A 16,327-nucleotide genomic window follows, 5' to 3' on the forward strand; every position below is an offset into this window, starting at 1 on the left:
TGTCCCCATCGCGGCCCTTAAAGGATCCTTTTAAATGTTCCCCTGCATATTTTTCTGCAGTTTGTGGCTCTTAAACTGTTCATCATGTGACTCACAACATTCCTGGATTTTCCAGGTAGAACTGTGAGAACAGAAGCTGCTGGAAAATGTCTGAACTCTTCGCCACAGGCTGGAATTAAGGGCCCGTTTGGAGCTTGTTCCCGTTGGCTCAGCTCCACCTACCAGTGATTCAGAACCTCAGCAGAAACCGGATCATGAAGCTGAATGTGTCCCTCCGGATCAACCTGGATCCATCAGCCACTGGAAACAGGAACCAGTGTCACAGTAAACTGGGTTGATGCCGATCCTCCCAAAGGTGCTGCTGCAGGAGAACTGGTGGGCTGCAGGAGGCCCGGCAGAACTTCAGCAGCTCCTGTTGATCCACCAGACATCTACGAGATGTTTGGCCCGCTGCCCCTGGCAACACACACGGACACAAGGCTTCTGGATTGTGCGTTCCGACCCGTGTGGATTAATTAGAGCTGCCAGGACTAAAATAAGCCTGAACCGATTCTGCAGACTCTCCGGCTCACATCACTCACAGAAGCTGGTTTCTCGCTTGTCTGCTGCTCCTCCAGGAGCTCCTGAATCGTTGCCCTCCTGGACGGTGGAGAACAGCAGCAGAGCTTTGACCCAAAGCTGGAAATGAAATGTGGTTCTTGTCTCAAACTGCAATGAGTTTGGCTGTAAACCGTTAAAATCCCAGCTCAGAATGTCTAAAAAGAACATTTACTTTGATCTTCTTACGACGCTTGTAAAAACTAGAGAGTAAAGAAGGAAACCCGTCACCCGCTGCTTCAAACTGAACCGAGTTGCAGGTGAAACGGGCGATTTGTGACGTGTCCTGCAGCTCCCAGACATCTTGTGAAGACGTTCCTGGCCTTTAATCCTTCCAGGCGTTTAAAGATGGAGCCTCCTCTCCATATTTACTGCTTCTCTGACATTTGGGCCTGAATAGGGAAGTCTTAAAGCAAATTCCTGTGTCTTATCTCCTGGGAGAGCCAACAGAGGAATGCTGGCGAGAATGAAAAGAGGGAGAGCTGCTGGTGGGTCCAGACCGGCTGAACCAGTCAACCCATCCTGTGGACACACCTCCATCATCAGGCCGCCGATCATCGCTGTGGTTCTGATGTGATCACAGCTGATTCTAACAGATACCAGCCCAGTAACAAGTGCGTCTCCAAACAGGAAGTCAGGTTTCACAGGTTGATCCTGCAGGAGGTTCTTTAAGCTGTATTATGAAGCTCATTATTATGACCCTGATTTATGATGCCGATGTGGCCTCGTCGCTCGTCCCCTCTTCGCTCGCTCTCCCGTTGCTATAACGACGGTCATAAAGGACACGGCAGCCACGTGGTTAAGAATCATCCTTTACTCTACGTGAGCGTCTCCACAATCACAGGAACATCGACACAATTTACATCTACGGTCACAGAAACTTCAGCCACGGACGAGAACGGCGTTAAGGTGCTTTGAGATACGCGACAGGAATGTTACAAACCCCTCCGAAGGCTCCGGCAGACGGACCAACACCTACATACAATAGAAAATAATCTACAGCAAAAATAGAGCCGATATTTACAGAACCGAGTATTTACAGCACAACGGGTTTACAGAGGAGGGCGGGAGAAAATGTGGATTCATGTGATCACAAGGTGGCCAACTGGAGCAGCTGCTCCTTGAACTGCTGAGCGTGGTGGGACAGGTCCCTCACCCTGTCCACCATCTCCTGGATGGCGGCCGTGTTGGGGTAGTTCAGGGCGGCCGTTTTGGTGGCGGCGACCACCGTCTTCAACAGGTCGCACAGGACGTTGCTGGTGTTCATCACCCTGTTGGCCACCTCCGGGGCCGAGGCCTGCCTGGACAGGGTGTCCCCGATGAAGACCAGTTTGTGGGCGCTCAGGATGACAAACTTGCTGTGCGCCACGAAGATGCGGGGGGGCTGCCCGGCGCCGACGCAGCCGAAGAAGGCGTCCACGGCGCTGAGGAGCGTGACAAAGTGCTGCTGGCACTGCTCAGAGTAGAAGCCCAGCAGCTGGCGGTCCCGGGCACACACAGAGGGCGACGGGGAGGATCCAGAGTCGGCGGGGGAGGAGGGGTGTTGGTGGGAGATCCACTGTGTGATGTCGTTCTCCACAGGCTTGATCACTTCCTGCTCCAGCTTCTTGAACTGGTTGATCTGGTGACAAGAGCTCTGATGAGTTTCACTGATACAGACCAGCGGCAACAGCAGGAAGTGTGTGTGTGTGTGTGTGTGTGTGTGTGTGTGTGTGTGTGTGTGTGTGTGTGTGTGTGTGAGATCATCTCTCACCTGCTCCTGGCCCAGCTGACTTTGACTCTGCTTCATAATGTTTTCTTTGTCCAGCAGCTCCTTCTGCTGACGTTCAAAGTCGTCTTTTCCCTGCAGAAACCAACAAGGAGGTGAGACTTCGTCCTCTGGAGACACGTGTCTCTAGGGGACACGTGTCCTCCAGCTCACAACCAGTAGAGTAGCGAAAGAAGAAACATTTGCTAGCCAAGCTAAGCCATGAGGGGAGGGTTTACCTGCAGATGAACATAATCGTAATCCTCCATCCAGCTTTTTACACACTTCTCGCTGTTCATGTTGTCTTTGTCTTGGCTGCAGGACGCAGGGAAGGACTTGGTCTGGCCCCCGTAACTGTCCTTATCAGAGGAGGGTGAGGTGAGAGGTTGGCTCGTGTCCCCGTCCAGGTGTGTCCGCCGGAACAGGAGCTCAGCGTTGCTGCCTATCGTGGAGACCAGCTGTTTGGCATCATCTGGAACAGTCCTGGACACCATGACGAAGCGGTCCAGGTCGTCGCTCTTGTGCTGGTGCTTTCCTGAGGACACTAAGGTGTTCAGAGCCCAGCTGCAGCTCTCCAGGACCTGGTAGATCTGCAGGAGGATGTGCTGGGAGTCCTCCAGGCGTCCCAGCTGCCTTCTCAGTTTACCGTGGAGGCTTGAATCGGACAGAGCTGCGGCGTTGGTCGCAGCCCCTCTACCAAACACCACAAAGTCCGCCAGAGAAGCCCGGACCCTGTCGAGGACCGTGCGGACATCATTGGCGTGGCGCTCCATGAACGGAAACGTCCTCCAGTGAGAAGAGGCAGCCATGGAATGCAGAGCCCCGATGGAGACCTCCACGGCCTGCTGGAGGCGGTACAACCTCTGCACGGCAGCGTCCACGTCCAGAACCAGGCGGTTCTCGGAGCCGGAGCCCGCGGAAGACGAGGAGGTGGACATGCTGCTGCGCGAGCTGCCGGTGCTCGAGAAGGACAACCTGTTCACGCCGTCCGTGACGTCCGCTACGGCGCGGGCGTCCTGACCCGGGATGTCGTAGATGCTCTTGCTCCCGTCTCTGTCCGCCGGGGCGGGCCGGTGCTGAGGCGGCTGCACAACGCGGGGGATGTCGTACACGTCCATCTGTGACCCCGCCCCCGAATGCAGAGCAGGAGGAGGCACGTCGTATATGCCTTCGTTGGCGTTGCCGTTGGGGGGTTGGTGATGGGAGACGGCCTCTGCATTTGGGGGGAAATCATAGTGGGCCTGCGGGCTCGGCGAGGTTCTGGTGAGGGCAGGAGGAGGAACGTCGTAGATGCCCTCCTGCTTGTGCTTGAGAGGCTGCGGGAAGTCGTAGTTTCCCTCCTGGAGGGCAGGGTTGGTCCTGCCGGGGGGCAGCGAGTACACCTGCACACAGACACAGAGGTGAACACGGTCCAGACAGGAAAACCAGGACCCTGGTCCTTCACGGCGAACGGGGGAATCCGGAAACAGGAAGTTCGCAGTTCGGCAAAACTACCCGAATGATTCTGATTAAATTGAGGTTTTCATATGTGCGTGTGTAGATCATTCAGAGAAATAATAATGTTCTTTTTTCTCCTGTATTTTAAAGAAGAATTTGTGGGAACAGGAAGTGAGTGAAACGAGCCCTGGCTGACTCAGCTTGGTGGGGTTGTTCCCACGGGGGGGTTCCCAGCTCTTTCATGTTTGTCACAGATTGAGGAAGTGAAAGACCTGCAGAGTGGCACAGATGCTATATATGACCTCCCTGTTGCTGACACAGAAGCGCGGAGCAGCACCACAGGTCAACGGAGCATAAAGTGCCGGCTAAGTTCTGCTCATTACCCGTGAAGGCTGAGAAAGACGGGTGTGTTCCTCATTTCTGCTTCACACCTTTCACCCGGAGCTGCATTTGACATCTTCTTTCAGACGGACGATCAAGGGAAAGTGCTTCCTTTGTCACCGCGGAAAGCGTCGTTTTTAAATCGAGGCGGAACATCAACATGCTGCTGAAATCGTCTCTTACCCCTTGAGATGGAGGGGGGACGTCATAGACCCCCTGCGCCCTGGCGTCCATTTGAGATGGTGGAACATCATAAACTCCCTGGTTTCTGTGCTGACCCACGTACATCTGAGCAGGGGGGATATCGTACACCTGAAAGAAGAACCACAAAGACTTCTTCATGTAGAAGATCCGTGGAAGGAAGAGGTTCTGTTCAGGTACCAAACAGAAGGTCCTAAATGATTAGTGGAAATAGCTGCTGAGGCTGGAGGGATGGAAACAGGGGGGGGGGGGGGGGCTCAGAGAGAGACAGAAGCTGACGTACCCCCTCTGATCTGCTGGGTGGGACGTCATACACGTCCTGCTGGTTGTGCTGGCCTGGGCTGTAGCTGTAGGACTGTCCAACTCTGGTCGGGGTCACCACCTGTCCAATCACAGCAGGGGGGGGACAGACAGACAAACCATCAGCAGTCTGGACAAACATGCACTGTTCTGTCTGTGCTCATTAGCATCATTAGCACCTTTAGCTCTGCTGATTCAGCCAGCTTTTAATAGGTTGATGAAACCAAACTAATAAAAAGCTCTCTCTCACACACACACGCACACACACACCCCAGTCAGAGCTCCTCTCTGTTAAAAGCAGTTAAAATGTGCATTTCATCAGTAATGCTAAATTCTCCTGCAGATTCTTTTTATTCAGCAGCAGACTACCAAGAACACCAACTCCAGCTAGTTTATGTCATGACTTAAAAAGTGGTGCAGAGAGCAAAACCAGAGGTGAACGTGAGCAGTATGCAACCACATATAGAGGGACTTACATGCTAGCAGAGAAGGATTAAGGCTCTAACACCAAGTGACTGTCAGAACAGAAACAGAGTTTTTGGAACCCAAAAAGGGGACGCTGTCTCCCTCTTGAGTCCTCTTGATAGCTAGTCTAATATTAGCTTGTTGGCTAACATTATATTGAGTCAGTTAAACATCAACATTATTTAAAATGGTTGACAGTTAGACTTCTAATTAGTAAAATCTAAATGTCTAAAGTTGCATTAAAAATAAAAATGAAGAAACTCCTAAATGACTTGATCATTTGTGAGCACACTGAGGAAGAATAAAGCCGTTTCAGTAGAAAAGAAGGAGCAGAACCTCCTCCACTTTAATAGAAATGTAAACTTGTTTATGTTGGAAGCCTGAATCCACCGATTAACACTGCAGCGACGGTTTGATCTGCCCAGAAATAATAAACACAAGCACACACTTTTTATCTCCTGTCTGTCCCTCTATCTGTCCCTCTATCTGTCTGTCTCTGTCTGTCTCTGTCTGTCTCTGTCTGTCTCCTCCTCTCACTGTTCATCACACCTCCCGCTCTGTTTCCACCAGTCCTCCTAAAAACAGACCTCCTCACTGCGTCAGACAGACAGAGGAATGCTGGGAATGTCCTTCCCTAATCCCAGCAGTCCTCTTCTGCCCCCACACACCAGGAACACCACAACCAGCGTCCATTACAGCTCGAAAATAGGAACCATACGCAATGGCTTCCTGGCCTCCAGGGAGGTTCCAGATTTTAGTCCCAGGATCCACTCAAATGGGCCACTTAATGTCCTAATACCAGCTCTGTGGAGAGTTTCTGGGAGCGTCAGCAGTAGGAAACAGAACCGCTGCCGACCGGAGCAGGATGAAGGTTTCAGGGGGTGTAAACTGGAGTTATGAAAAAAAAGGGGGAGAGCTGGAGGAACGTGAGGGGAACGGAAAATGAGAGTACGCAGCCTTGTATGGAAAGGAATGCCATTCATCCGAGCCGCGGTCTGACTAACAGTAGTCCATCTGGTTCTGATGAAGCCAATCAGAGCGGGCCGCACCGGTTCAGGCGGCTCATTGTTGGCATTCTTGCCTGAGCACTCATCCTCCACGCAGGGCCGCAGGTCAGCGCTGAAACACACACCGCCGCCTTTAAACTCGCATCAGGCCCGAAATAAACAGCTGCTCTGGGGTCACCCAGACTGTCCGTCACCCTGGCGACAGCTACAGCCAGCAGTTATTTCCAGAACTGTAATGGAAACCACGTTATTGTCCAGCTGCGCTGACACGGGAAAATAACGGAATTAGCAGGAAATGAGTTTAGTGTCAACTGGATCTGCTGCAGAGGAACATGTGAGCGAGCCCCCGGTCAAAGCCTTAGATCTGAGGGGACGACCTGGAGACACGGACACCTGGAGACACGGACACCTGGAGACACAGACACAGACACATGGAGACACGGACACATGGAGACACAGACGCCTGGAGACACAGACACATGGAGACACAGACACATGGAGACACAGACGCCTGGAGACAGAGACGCCTGGAGACACGAAGACCTGGAGACACAGACGCCTGGAGACACAGACGCCTGGAGACACAGACACATGGAGACACGGACGCCTGGAGACACGAAGACCTGGAGACACAGACGCCTGGAGACACAGACGCCTGGAGACACAGCTCAGAACCCGTCTCGTCCCAGCTCAGAACCCGTCTGCCTCCACGACTGCTCACAGCTTCTTCTATACGTTTTTTCCCTTCGCTCAGCAAAAAGGTCACATTTTCTCGGTGCCGTCTCTGCGGGTTCAGCCTGCCTGCTGGCGATAAGCAGCCTTCTGGTCCGCAGGTGGCGGCGAGGTGTCCCTCAGGGCGAGGTGTCCCTCAGGGCGAGGTGTCCCTCAGGGCGAGGTGTCCCTCAGGGCGAGGTGTCTCTCAGGGCGAGGTGTCCCTCAGGGCGAGGTGTCCCTCGGGGTGAGGTGTCCCTCAGGGCCCTCGCCCTCCGAGTGGAACTTGGCTCATGGGTGGATCTCATCAGCCGCTGCCAGAGCTTCGTCTCCGTTGACCCAACAGGCCCGTTGCTCAAACGTGGGTCAGCACCGCTGCAGCAGGAACAGTGGGAGGGGGAATATTTAACCCCGCCGATGACATCCGTGACATCACAGAGAGCCGGGAACCGATCGCACATTCGTTCAATGACTCCGAGGCTGCATCAGAACCTGCGCGGACGTCTGGACTCCATCACCTTCTGGCAGCCAAATCAGTTCCACTTGAATTATACAGCATCTGTTACAATAACAACCCAGAGCCTTTAACGGGGAGAAACCTGGAGCAGGACCAGGCTCACGTGAGGAATCAGAGCAACAGAACGAGGAGCGGGTCGACTAAACAATGTAGCTTCTAACGTCTGAATGCGTGACAGACGCAGATCTAAAAAAGCAGCAGATATTTTTTATCTGAGAGGGAACAGCAGATGCTTCTCGCGTGGGTTCACGTTATCAGAGCAAGAACACAGAGAGGTTCCTCATCGCTGGTGGGTCGATGCTTCACAGGAAATCATCTCTTCACACCTTCTGATTGGCCGGGTGCAGCCAGCAAAGACCAGCAGCTACAATGAGGCTTTCAGCAAAGGTCACAGTCACACAGCACTTCATCCATTCATCTCCGTCTTCACTCCTCTTCATCAGCTCTCTTGTTCTTTTATCACCCATCTCAAAGCAGACCAGAACCCCCAGCCTCTGCCTTCAGCTCCTTCTGGCCCCACCGACGGCTCCAACCTCACCCAGCAGGCAAAGTATTTTGCATTTGTCTTCACATGTTTCTGACTAAATCTTCTGGTTTCTGACTGTGTCTTCACATGGTTCTGACTGTGTCTTCTGGTTTCTGACTGTGTCTTCTGGTTTCTGACTGTATCTTCACATGGTTCTGACTGTATCTTCATGGTTCTGACTGTATCTTCTCGTTTCTGACTGTATCTTCACATGGTTCTGACTGTATCTTCACGGTTCTGACTGTATCTTCTTGTTTCTAGTAGTAATCAGGGCCGATGCTGAATCACAGTACAAACATCCCTCTTCTGCTGTGGTCCACTTTCTTTTCTGCCCAGAACTGCAAGATAACGTTCCCCTCCGCCAACTGGAGCTCCACCAGCGTATTAAATGCCAAACTAATTAATGCAAGTAATTAACTCTTGAATCCTGGGAGGCTTTCAGCTGTCTCATACCACATCGACTCGGCTCAACCCAAACAGTCAGTGGGAATAATGAGGAGCATTAAAGGAGAACACGGCGAGTTTAGCACTAATAAGCATCATCCTTCATCCGTCCTGATCAAAGCGGCATTTTAATCTGACGTGATAATGTGAGGAAAAGTCCTGTTAAGAGACGCTCGTGACGTTTGCTGCTTGCTTTCCTGGAAGACAATGTCATGAGAAAATCCTCTGCGGGGAAAAATGAAATGAGAAATGTGGTGACTAAATTCTTAGGAGAGAAGGATTAAAAACACCAAATGACTGATCTCTGAGTTCTGTCAGAGGTTTTTGGAACCCTAAAAGGGGACGCTGTCTCCCAGAGTCCTCTTGCTAGCAGGTCTAATATGAGCTTGTTGTTGAGTCAGTTAATGGGAATCTCAACAGATGTGGACATAATTGATCAAAGATCAAGTTGGGGGAGAACAAAAGTTGTTTGTCATCAGCAGGAAATTCTGCTGAACTTCAGTGGTAACTTTCAACACAGCACTTCTTTTGCTACTTCTAATTCTGTATCACACGTCTGCTCTGGAACCTGTGGTGGTTGGGGGGGGGGGGGTCTCGCTCAGTATGCAACGCAGAGCAGATTACTTTTGGTGCATCTGATTTATGACCTTGCCCTCTTGGTCAGACCTCATGGCCCAGCAATTCATCACCACTGCAACAATGAAGGCGGCTTCACAGCGGGAAGAAATCACTCACTTATCAGCCGCCGAGATTGTCGTGCGCGTGATAAGGCAGAGAAACGTGACTGCGGGGGCAAAAACAAACACGCCCTTTCACGCTGAATAACCTGGTGAGGACTTTTATCAAGGTAGATTCTGCACCTGTATAACCAGCACTTCCTCCAGTTGTGTGGGAGTTCATTACACCTTTGGTTGCACCCATATCTTCTTTATGGCACCCATGAGACGGCTGGATCGACGAGCACCACACAGTGAGAGCAGGAAATGCTCATACAAGGACCAGAACCTATGAGTCAGGAAGTGAGGAATGAAAAGGCCATCTGGTAGGGCTTGATAAGGAGCTTGTTGGAGATCTTTGAACTTTGAACCCAGCCCATCTTGGAACAGTGTGACATTGTTGCTTGAGTCAGAGTTGAGGGGGCAGCGGAAAAATTGAACACTGGAGTAAGATTGAAACACACCTTTCAGACTTGGCCCTCTGAGAAGAGGATATAAAAGGCAATAAAAAGCTCCACCATGTGAGGCGCCTCTGTGTGGCCAAGGATCTCCAGGCTGCTCCACACAGTCTCCCTTCAGAGGCCTTCAGGGAGGCAGCAGTTCATGCTCCCGGGAGGGTCACCCAGGGACGAGGCCGCAGCATCAAACCCAACAGTCAGGGAGGCGAGGACTGCCAAACCTCGGTGTTCCTTTATAGACCAAAGCCTGACAACCACATCAAGAGAAAATAACCAGTCGCCAAACTGGATTTGTGCGGCGAGGCTGGGATGCAAACCCGAGGATGTTTTCAGCAGAATGTGAGCACAGCGGCCCCACACACACACACACACACACACACACACACACACACACACACACACACACACACACACACACACACACACACACACACACACACACACACACACACACACACACACCAAACCCTCGCAGGACATCTTCTTTGCAGGGGGCTTTAGGGTAATATGAGAGGGGATTATGAGCAGAGGAAGCCCACATCAGCCCCAGCAAATGTGTTTCTGTGCACGTGCACGTGCCCATCAGGATATTAACCCATCCATCATCAGCGCTGCCTTCATGTGTAGTGGGCAACAAGACGAAGAGAAAAGGTCAGCGATGGGAATTCAACTACGGGCCGCCGGCAGCTGCTGGTTCCTCCACATTTAAGTGGACAATTATTTTCATTGTTGACGACGGCCTTAAAATGCTGAAATTGAGCCGTTGTGGCAGAGTTACAGTATGAAAACACTGTAAATAAAAGTTCTGTTCTGGTTGGATGATCGGCAGCGTTTTTATTTATGGGTCTTTGACTGTTACTGCTCTTGATTTATCTTCTAATGTCAGAAAAATGAAGCTTTGGTACTGAAATGAGCCGTCAGTGCTTCACCAGTGTCTACTGAGGCCGATGGTTCTTCTGTTTGACTGTCAGGCATCAGTGGAGAATCACAGAACCCATCTGTGAGCGACACAGTCAGAACCGCTCAGTTTAACAGGCCAGAACCAGCTCAGGTGGCGGGACCAGCACACTTCACCAGCATTACAAGCTCTTTTCATTTCCCTTCTGATCTCTGAAGCTTTTAAATTCCACTTCAGCTTCGAGCCTTCAGGCCCGTTAATGGAAGACAGAGGTGATCCTGCTGCCGACGGATTCTATCACACGCTCAACTGTCCTGGAAGCCTCTGCTGCCAATTTACCTGCTAAAATACACACCTCCACCAACACACACCTCCACCAACACACACCTCAACCAACACACACCTCAACCAACACACACCTGCGATGATCCAGCTGATTTGGTATAAAAAGCACCCAGAGGGTCTAAAGCTCATCCAAACTGTAATTACTCTGCATCTCCTGGAGGAATGATCCTGTCTGAGTAGTTTAATGCTTGAATAAACAGGGAAGTTCTCCCTTCCTGTTAAAACACACACATGCTAAACACCTTTGGTTTTACCTGGTCACACATTTCTCACAGTCAGGAGACATTTGTCTATATTTGGTTTTAAGGGAAGGTTGGGTCCATGTTCATCAATGTTCTTCCCATTTTACTTCCTGTTGGGAAGCAGGAAAAATGCTGTTTTCCTAGATTATTTCTTTGTTAAACAAATGAACACAAACGTGGAAAAGGGTTTTTTCTGCCTGTCACATCGAGATGCTGCATATTCTCTATAACAGACTCACGTGTGTTTTAAATGTTACCCCACCAAAAAAGAGAACAACATAATAAAGGAGCGTGTGTATTCTGCTATATATACACTGGTAAAGGCTCTTGACTGGTTTTAATGGTTTTACCAGCGACTGTGTGTTCATATAAGGAGGTATTTCCAGGCAGCTGGGCTCCACCAAAATCCAAAAAACAGCCTTTGTTATTTGCTTTTCCACATGTTCTTCACACACTCATTTGGCTGCCTGCAGCTTCACGTGCACGTGCCAGTGCACAAGAAAATAGCTGCACAAAACACTACCCTGCTCTGTGGTGAGCGCCAGAGCAGACACACCCTGCACACACATCATATCACAGCCACAACGTGTGTGTGTGTGTAGTGATATTGTGTTGTGAATGTGTCCTAAAGCAAAGGGCACTCAGCAGAGAGGAGGTTCCATTTTAAATCCACTGTGATCCTGAACAACCTCATCCATCCATCCATCCATCCATCCATCCATCCATCCATCCATCCATCCATCCATCCATCCATCCTTCCATCCATCCATCCATCCATCCATCCACCAGCTGAGATCGTTCATAATTTATGGGTTATGGGAGCTACTTGATGTGATCCTAACGATCACGAGGCTACAGGAGCTGGTTTCCCACCAGCAGCTGCTGGTCTCACTGGGGGAACTCTAACTAGTGAACCTGGCTAATGAAACCAGAACTGAAGAGGAGCATCCATGAGCACTTACAGCCTCTCTCACCTTATTTGCAGGGTTGTCTGCAGCCAGATGAGTCCTGGGTGGAACTTGGTAGACGTCTTGAGCTGGAGGAACCTGATAAATGCTCTGCTGTGGGCTCTGAAGTGATGGGGGCACCTGGTAAATCCCCTGGGCCCCCCCAGACCCAGACTTGTGCTGGTAGGCTGAGCTCTGTGGAGAGGACTGGGGAGCTGCACCAGCACTGGAGGACTGGGCCTCAAACATTGGTCCAATCAGCAGCTTCAGACGGTTCCCCGGGGCGATGCCTTGGCGGCCGTGAAGGGAGCAGAGCCACCAGCCCTCCAGTCCACCCGTGTTCTGCTCGATGACGGTCAGGATGTCTCCTTTACGGAAGGCCAGCTCCTCCGGGGACTCTGGCATGTTGTCGTACAAAGCTTTGGCCATCAGGTTCTGTAAAGAGAGAGGTCAGTGTTTAGAGGGAGCCGTAACCTTCCACACCTCCAGCAGCAGAACTAACAGAACTCTGCGGTTGGTAACAGTTAGTAGAAGACAATCTGACTTCTATTAGAGGAAGGCTTCAACCTGAAGGAAGTCCTGGGGTCTTTAGGCAGGATTTGTGCAGCTTTATGACAGATGTCTTTCAAACCTTGATGGGATTTCCTCAGCTTGAGACCCACTTAGGCATCTGAGAGGCCAGCGGGGGCCGAGGGCCCCTGACCGGAGACCACAGATTTCAGAGATAAGAACAGCCAAAGAGTGTGTCTGAGAGACATTTCAGGCTAATCGAGTCAGCGCATGCATCACTTTTTCCATTTTGCCTTTATTCACCCAAAAAGTGGGGCTAATTGAGCATGAACACCCCTTTAGAACCGTTTCACACTCACAAACTAGCACCAGTCAGCTGCAGCCGGCTGTACTTTCAACCATAGAAACTCTCTGAACCACTAAAATCAACACCTCCAACAATTTCTGACATTTTATAGACAAATTCAGGGGACATCAGTTAATCTGGCAGCATTGCCAGATGGATTTAATCCAGCTGGAATCAGATGAGTTTCTTCATAATCGGACATAAAATTTAGGGGAACGTTTGGACGAAAACATTTTTGCAGAGGATTACGATCAACATGCAGGAAAAAGACCCAGATTTTCAAAATAAAAGTCATTCACTGACAACTTTACAGGAGTCACTGCGATGGAGACCCCAGGGTGGGAATCAGGAAAGCCACATTACAGCTGCTGATGGTTTGATGCCTTCTTGAACCTTCAGTCCTTCCCAGTTCCCCCAGTTCCCATGTGAAACCAGTCCTGTAGTTATCTCCCAGCCCTGCCTGGCTATTGTCCGAGACCTCCGTCATCCAGCAACACCCTGCGCACGGCCGCAGCCTCACAATCAAACAATCGGCCGCCCTACTTCTAGCGTGACCCTGGAAGGTCAATGCAGGTGAGGCGGGGGCTCGGTACAGTCAGTCGATCACGGTTGTCAGAGGCAACCATAAGGAAACAGGATGATGATTACTGTGGTGCAACTGTGGCTCCCATCAGAGGGTTTGAAATGAGGGGCACAATCACGACGACAGAACCAGAAGAAGAGCCCCTCTGGTGATGTGGGGGGGGCACGCTAACATAACAAACCTGAGAGGGACCCAGAGAGCACAAACACACTGCTCATATTCTGATGTGAACCTGGTCAATCATGTGACCAAGACATTAAAGGTTCCTCCAGCCGTCTGGAACATCATCCAGCCGTCTGGAACATCATCCAGCCGTCTGGAACATCTGGCCTCAGAGTCCTCCTCACGGCCTGTTTCAGTGCTCAGAAAGAGGGAAATTGGCTCACGGCTGAGTGTCCACAGTTGCACCTGGAACACCATGTAGGGCCCGGCTGCTGTCTGGGCCCCCGCAAGGCTCAGGCAGTTCAGCACCATCAGGAGTCGGCTCCCCCCAGAGTCCCGACTAAACAAACAGGAACAAGCGTCCTCTCATCCGAGTGGCGGGACAAAAATAAAAGTTACGTAACTGAAAGGGCCCCACCTTTGCTTTCACCCAGAACTCTGTGGGTGGTTTTGGCTCTGGGGGCTCATCAATCCGACAGCGAGAGTGGAACCACAGCAGACATCACAAAGCTGCAGCCGAGCAGAATCTGAGCCCCGAACAAACACGACCCGCTCCGGCAACATCAGCCACTTCTACACTGTGTGAAATGGGGGCCGAACCAGCGTCCCAGGCTGGAACCAGCACACTCATTTGGCCTCATTTCACATGGTTAAATATAGAAAATAATTATAGTAATGATGATAATTGGGGCCTGATGACTTTTACGAGCGGTTCCTCAGAGCGCCGACTGCTGCGGGTGAGAGCCAGTTCAAATAAATGGGCCGTGCGAAGGGCTCTGGGTAGGAGGGGGCTCATGGGAAGCAGTTCAGCGCTCAGGGCACATGGTAATTTCTTCATTTGAGCAAGTTTCAGGAAAGCTGATCCTCTGATTACAGGCTCTTTCGAGCCATCGGACGGGCATTAGCCGACCTGCGGAGACTGCAGCAGTTTGTGTGACACAACTCTGGTGAGTTCCTACTAGACACGTTGAGCAACTGCTGCACAGCGGCTGAAATCACCGAGCGTCATCGGCCTTTAAATCAATACGGTCGGGAAGAAGAGAACAATCGATTATTCCACTTGGTGTAACTGGTATCAGCGCAGATCGTTCAACAGGCTGAAGAAAAACACTTCATTTCCTGCCTGCTCACCATGACACAAACACGGAGACACAACACTCAGCTCCCTGGGCAACGTGAAAAGCCTTTATTCATGTGTCTGGTCGTGTATAGGAGCCTATTGTGTCTGGAGTAAATATGACACCCACCTCGCTCCTCTCAGTTGTGATTCATGAGGCCCGGAACTCCTGACACACAAGTGTGGCAATTCTCTTTTCAACAGGATACGCTGCCGTTCTGTAGCTCAACCACACGAAGAGCTGAAACACAAGCGGCGCTCCGGAATGTGACGGTTGGACGGCCGAGACGCTGCAGCGGTGGTGCAGCGGTGGCTCACCACAACATCGGAAACTCACATTTGAGCAAGTGGAGATCAGATGGAGCTGCATCTCTCAGGCCTAACGCGGAGTGTGTACAAAGGTCTGAGAGGCTGCTACGCTAGCATTTATGGTAGTTGCTAACAAAGCATCCTGGAATCCAACTTGAGCTCCGGTGCCCTTTTATTCCAAGAAACGTTTCATGACCGTTATCTTGTGTCGCTCATCTTTACGGTCACCTGAAGAACCACGCATCCACCTCCTGGTTTTTCTGTCCTACTTCTTAGCCGCAGTCCTCTTTAGCCTCCCTGGAACGATGGGAGCCGTGAGGACCGGCCGCTCCAGCTCTTGGAGCTGAACGACAGCCTATAATTAGAGGAGAAACCACACTGCAGATATTCCCTCAGAACACAGGTCTGAACCGGGGGAGCTGCTGGGGAAACATGTTGCGCAACACACTGGAGTACATTTCTGAGCACCGATGTAAGAGGAGGCCGTCTGGTAGCAGACGATGACCCCTGACACAAAAAGACAATTTACTGCCCCGGCAGGGGTCACAAAAAGAGCTGCAGCAGCACGGCAGGTATTTACGAGGGCCCGGCCAAGGACGGCTCACATGGGCCGATTGTTTCCAGGACTGGCAGTGTTCCTGAAGGAAGGAACAGGAGTGTGTGGTGGGAACCCCCAGAGACTAGAGCTAATCCCTGCATGGGGGCAACAGCCATGATGGGAAACCTGCCTCCTGGTATCTCTGCTGGGCCACGCTGAACGGTTTTAAATATACGAATAGTCAATGAGATGGAGATTCCCTCCACTGTCCTCCTGATTTCACGCTGAAACAAAGATCTTACAGACACAATAAGACCAAAGAGCTCTTTTATAACAAGGGGGGCATCTTTTCTTTAGCGGAGGGACAACCTCATCATGGGCTCTGCTTTCATATTTGGTGGTCTTTGCTTCTGTCTGTCTCCTCAGATGTTGACGGCTGGATTAGAGCTGCATCTCCTCATTATTCCCCAGTTGAAACCAGTTTAATCCAGGGGAAGAGAAGCCTGTGAGGAGAATGTCTTAGCAACACATCCCAGAAGGATATATGGAATTCTCCACAAACCGATGACGGGCTGAATGTCACATCTACATATGCGAACCTAACTGTGCTAAGCTAACCCCGGAGCTAACACTTGAGTCCCCGATGGTGGTTTGACATGGATCAGTAGTTCTGGTGCCTTTATTATCATTTGGCAAAAGAAAACAAGATATGGAAATGAAGGTTTGATTATGGATTATGGAGTAAATGTGAGTCCAGGGCAGATCTCAGATGAGTCAAAGATGCAGCTTCATGCCTCATAGTGTTGATTTCATGCTTCCGATT

At 51.0% G+C, this 16,327-nt stretch overlaps 1 protein-coding gene across 3 annotated transcripts in view; it reads right to left on the bottom strand.

Annotated features, from left to right (window-relative positions):
• Positions 1-1,393: 1,393 nt before the first annotated feature.
• nedd9 (neural precursor cell expressed, developmentally down-regulated 9) overlaps positions 1,394-16,327 on the bottom strand; it is an 18,523-nt gene continuing 3,589 nt past the window's right edge. For 2 of the 3 annotated variants that reach the window (XM_057020889.1, XM_057020888.1), the window contains exons 2-7: positions 11,967-12,374; positions 4,647-4,745; positions 4,346-4,474; positions 2,584-3,726; positions 2,351-2,440; positions 1,394-2,218 (exon numbers count right to left, since the gene is read on the bottom strand). In XM_057020889.1, the coding sequence (XP_056876869.1) occupies positions 1,688-2,218; positions 2,351-2,440; positions 2,584-3,726; positions 4,346-4,474; positions 4,647-4,745; positions 11,967-12,374 (2,400 nt within the window). In that variant the 3' untranslated portion in view covers positions 1,394-1,687. Of the gene's footprint in view, positions 2,219-2,350; positions 2,441-2,583; positions 3,727-4,345; positions 4,475-4,646; positions 4,746-6,209; positions 7,203-11,966; positions 12,375-16,327 lie in introns of those variants that run through there. The other variant, XM_057020891.1, reaches the window with a different exon arrangement.

This window comes from Takifugu flavidus, chromosome 21 (assembly GCF_003711565.1).
Source record: "Takifugu flavidus isolate HTHZ2018 chromosome 21, ASM371156v2, whole genome shotgun sequence".
Lineage (NCBI taxonomy): Eukaryota > Metazoa > Chordata > Actinopteri > Tetraodontiformes > Tetraodontidae > Takifugu > Takifugu flavidus.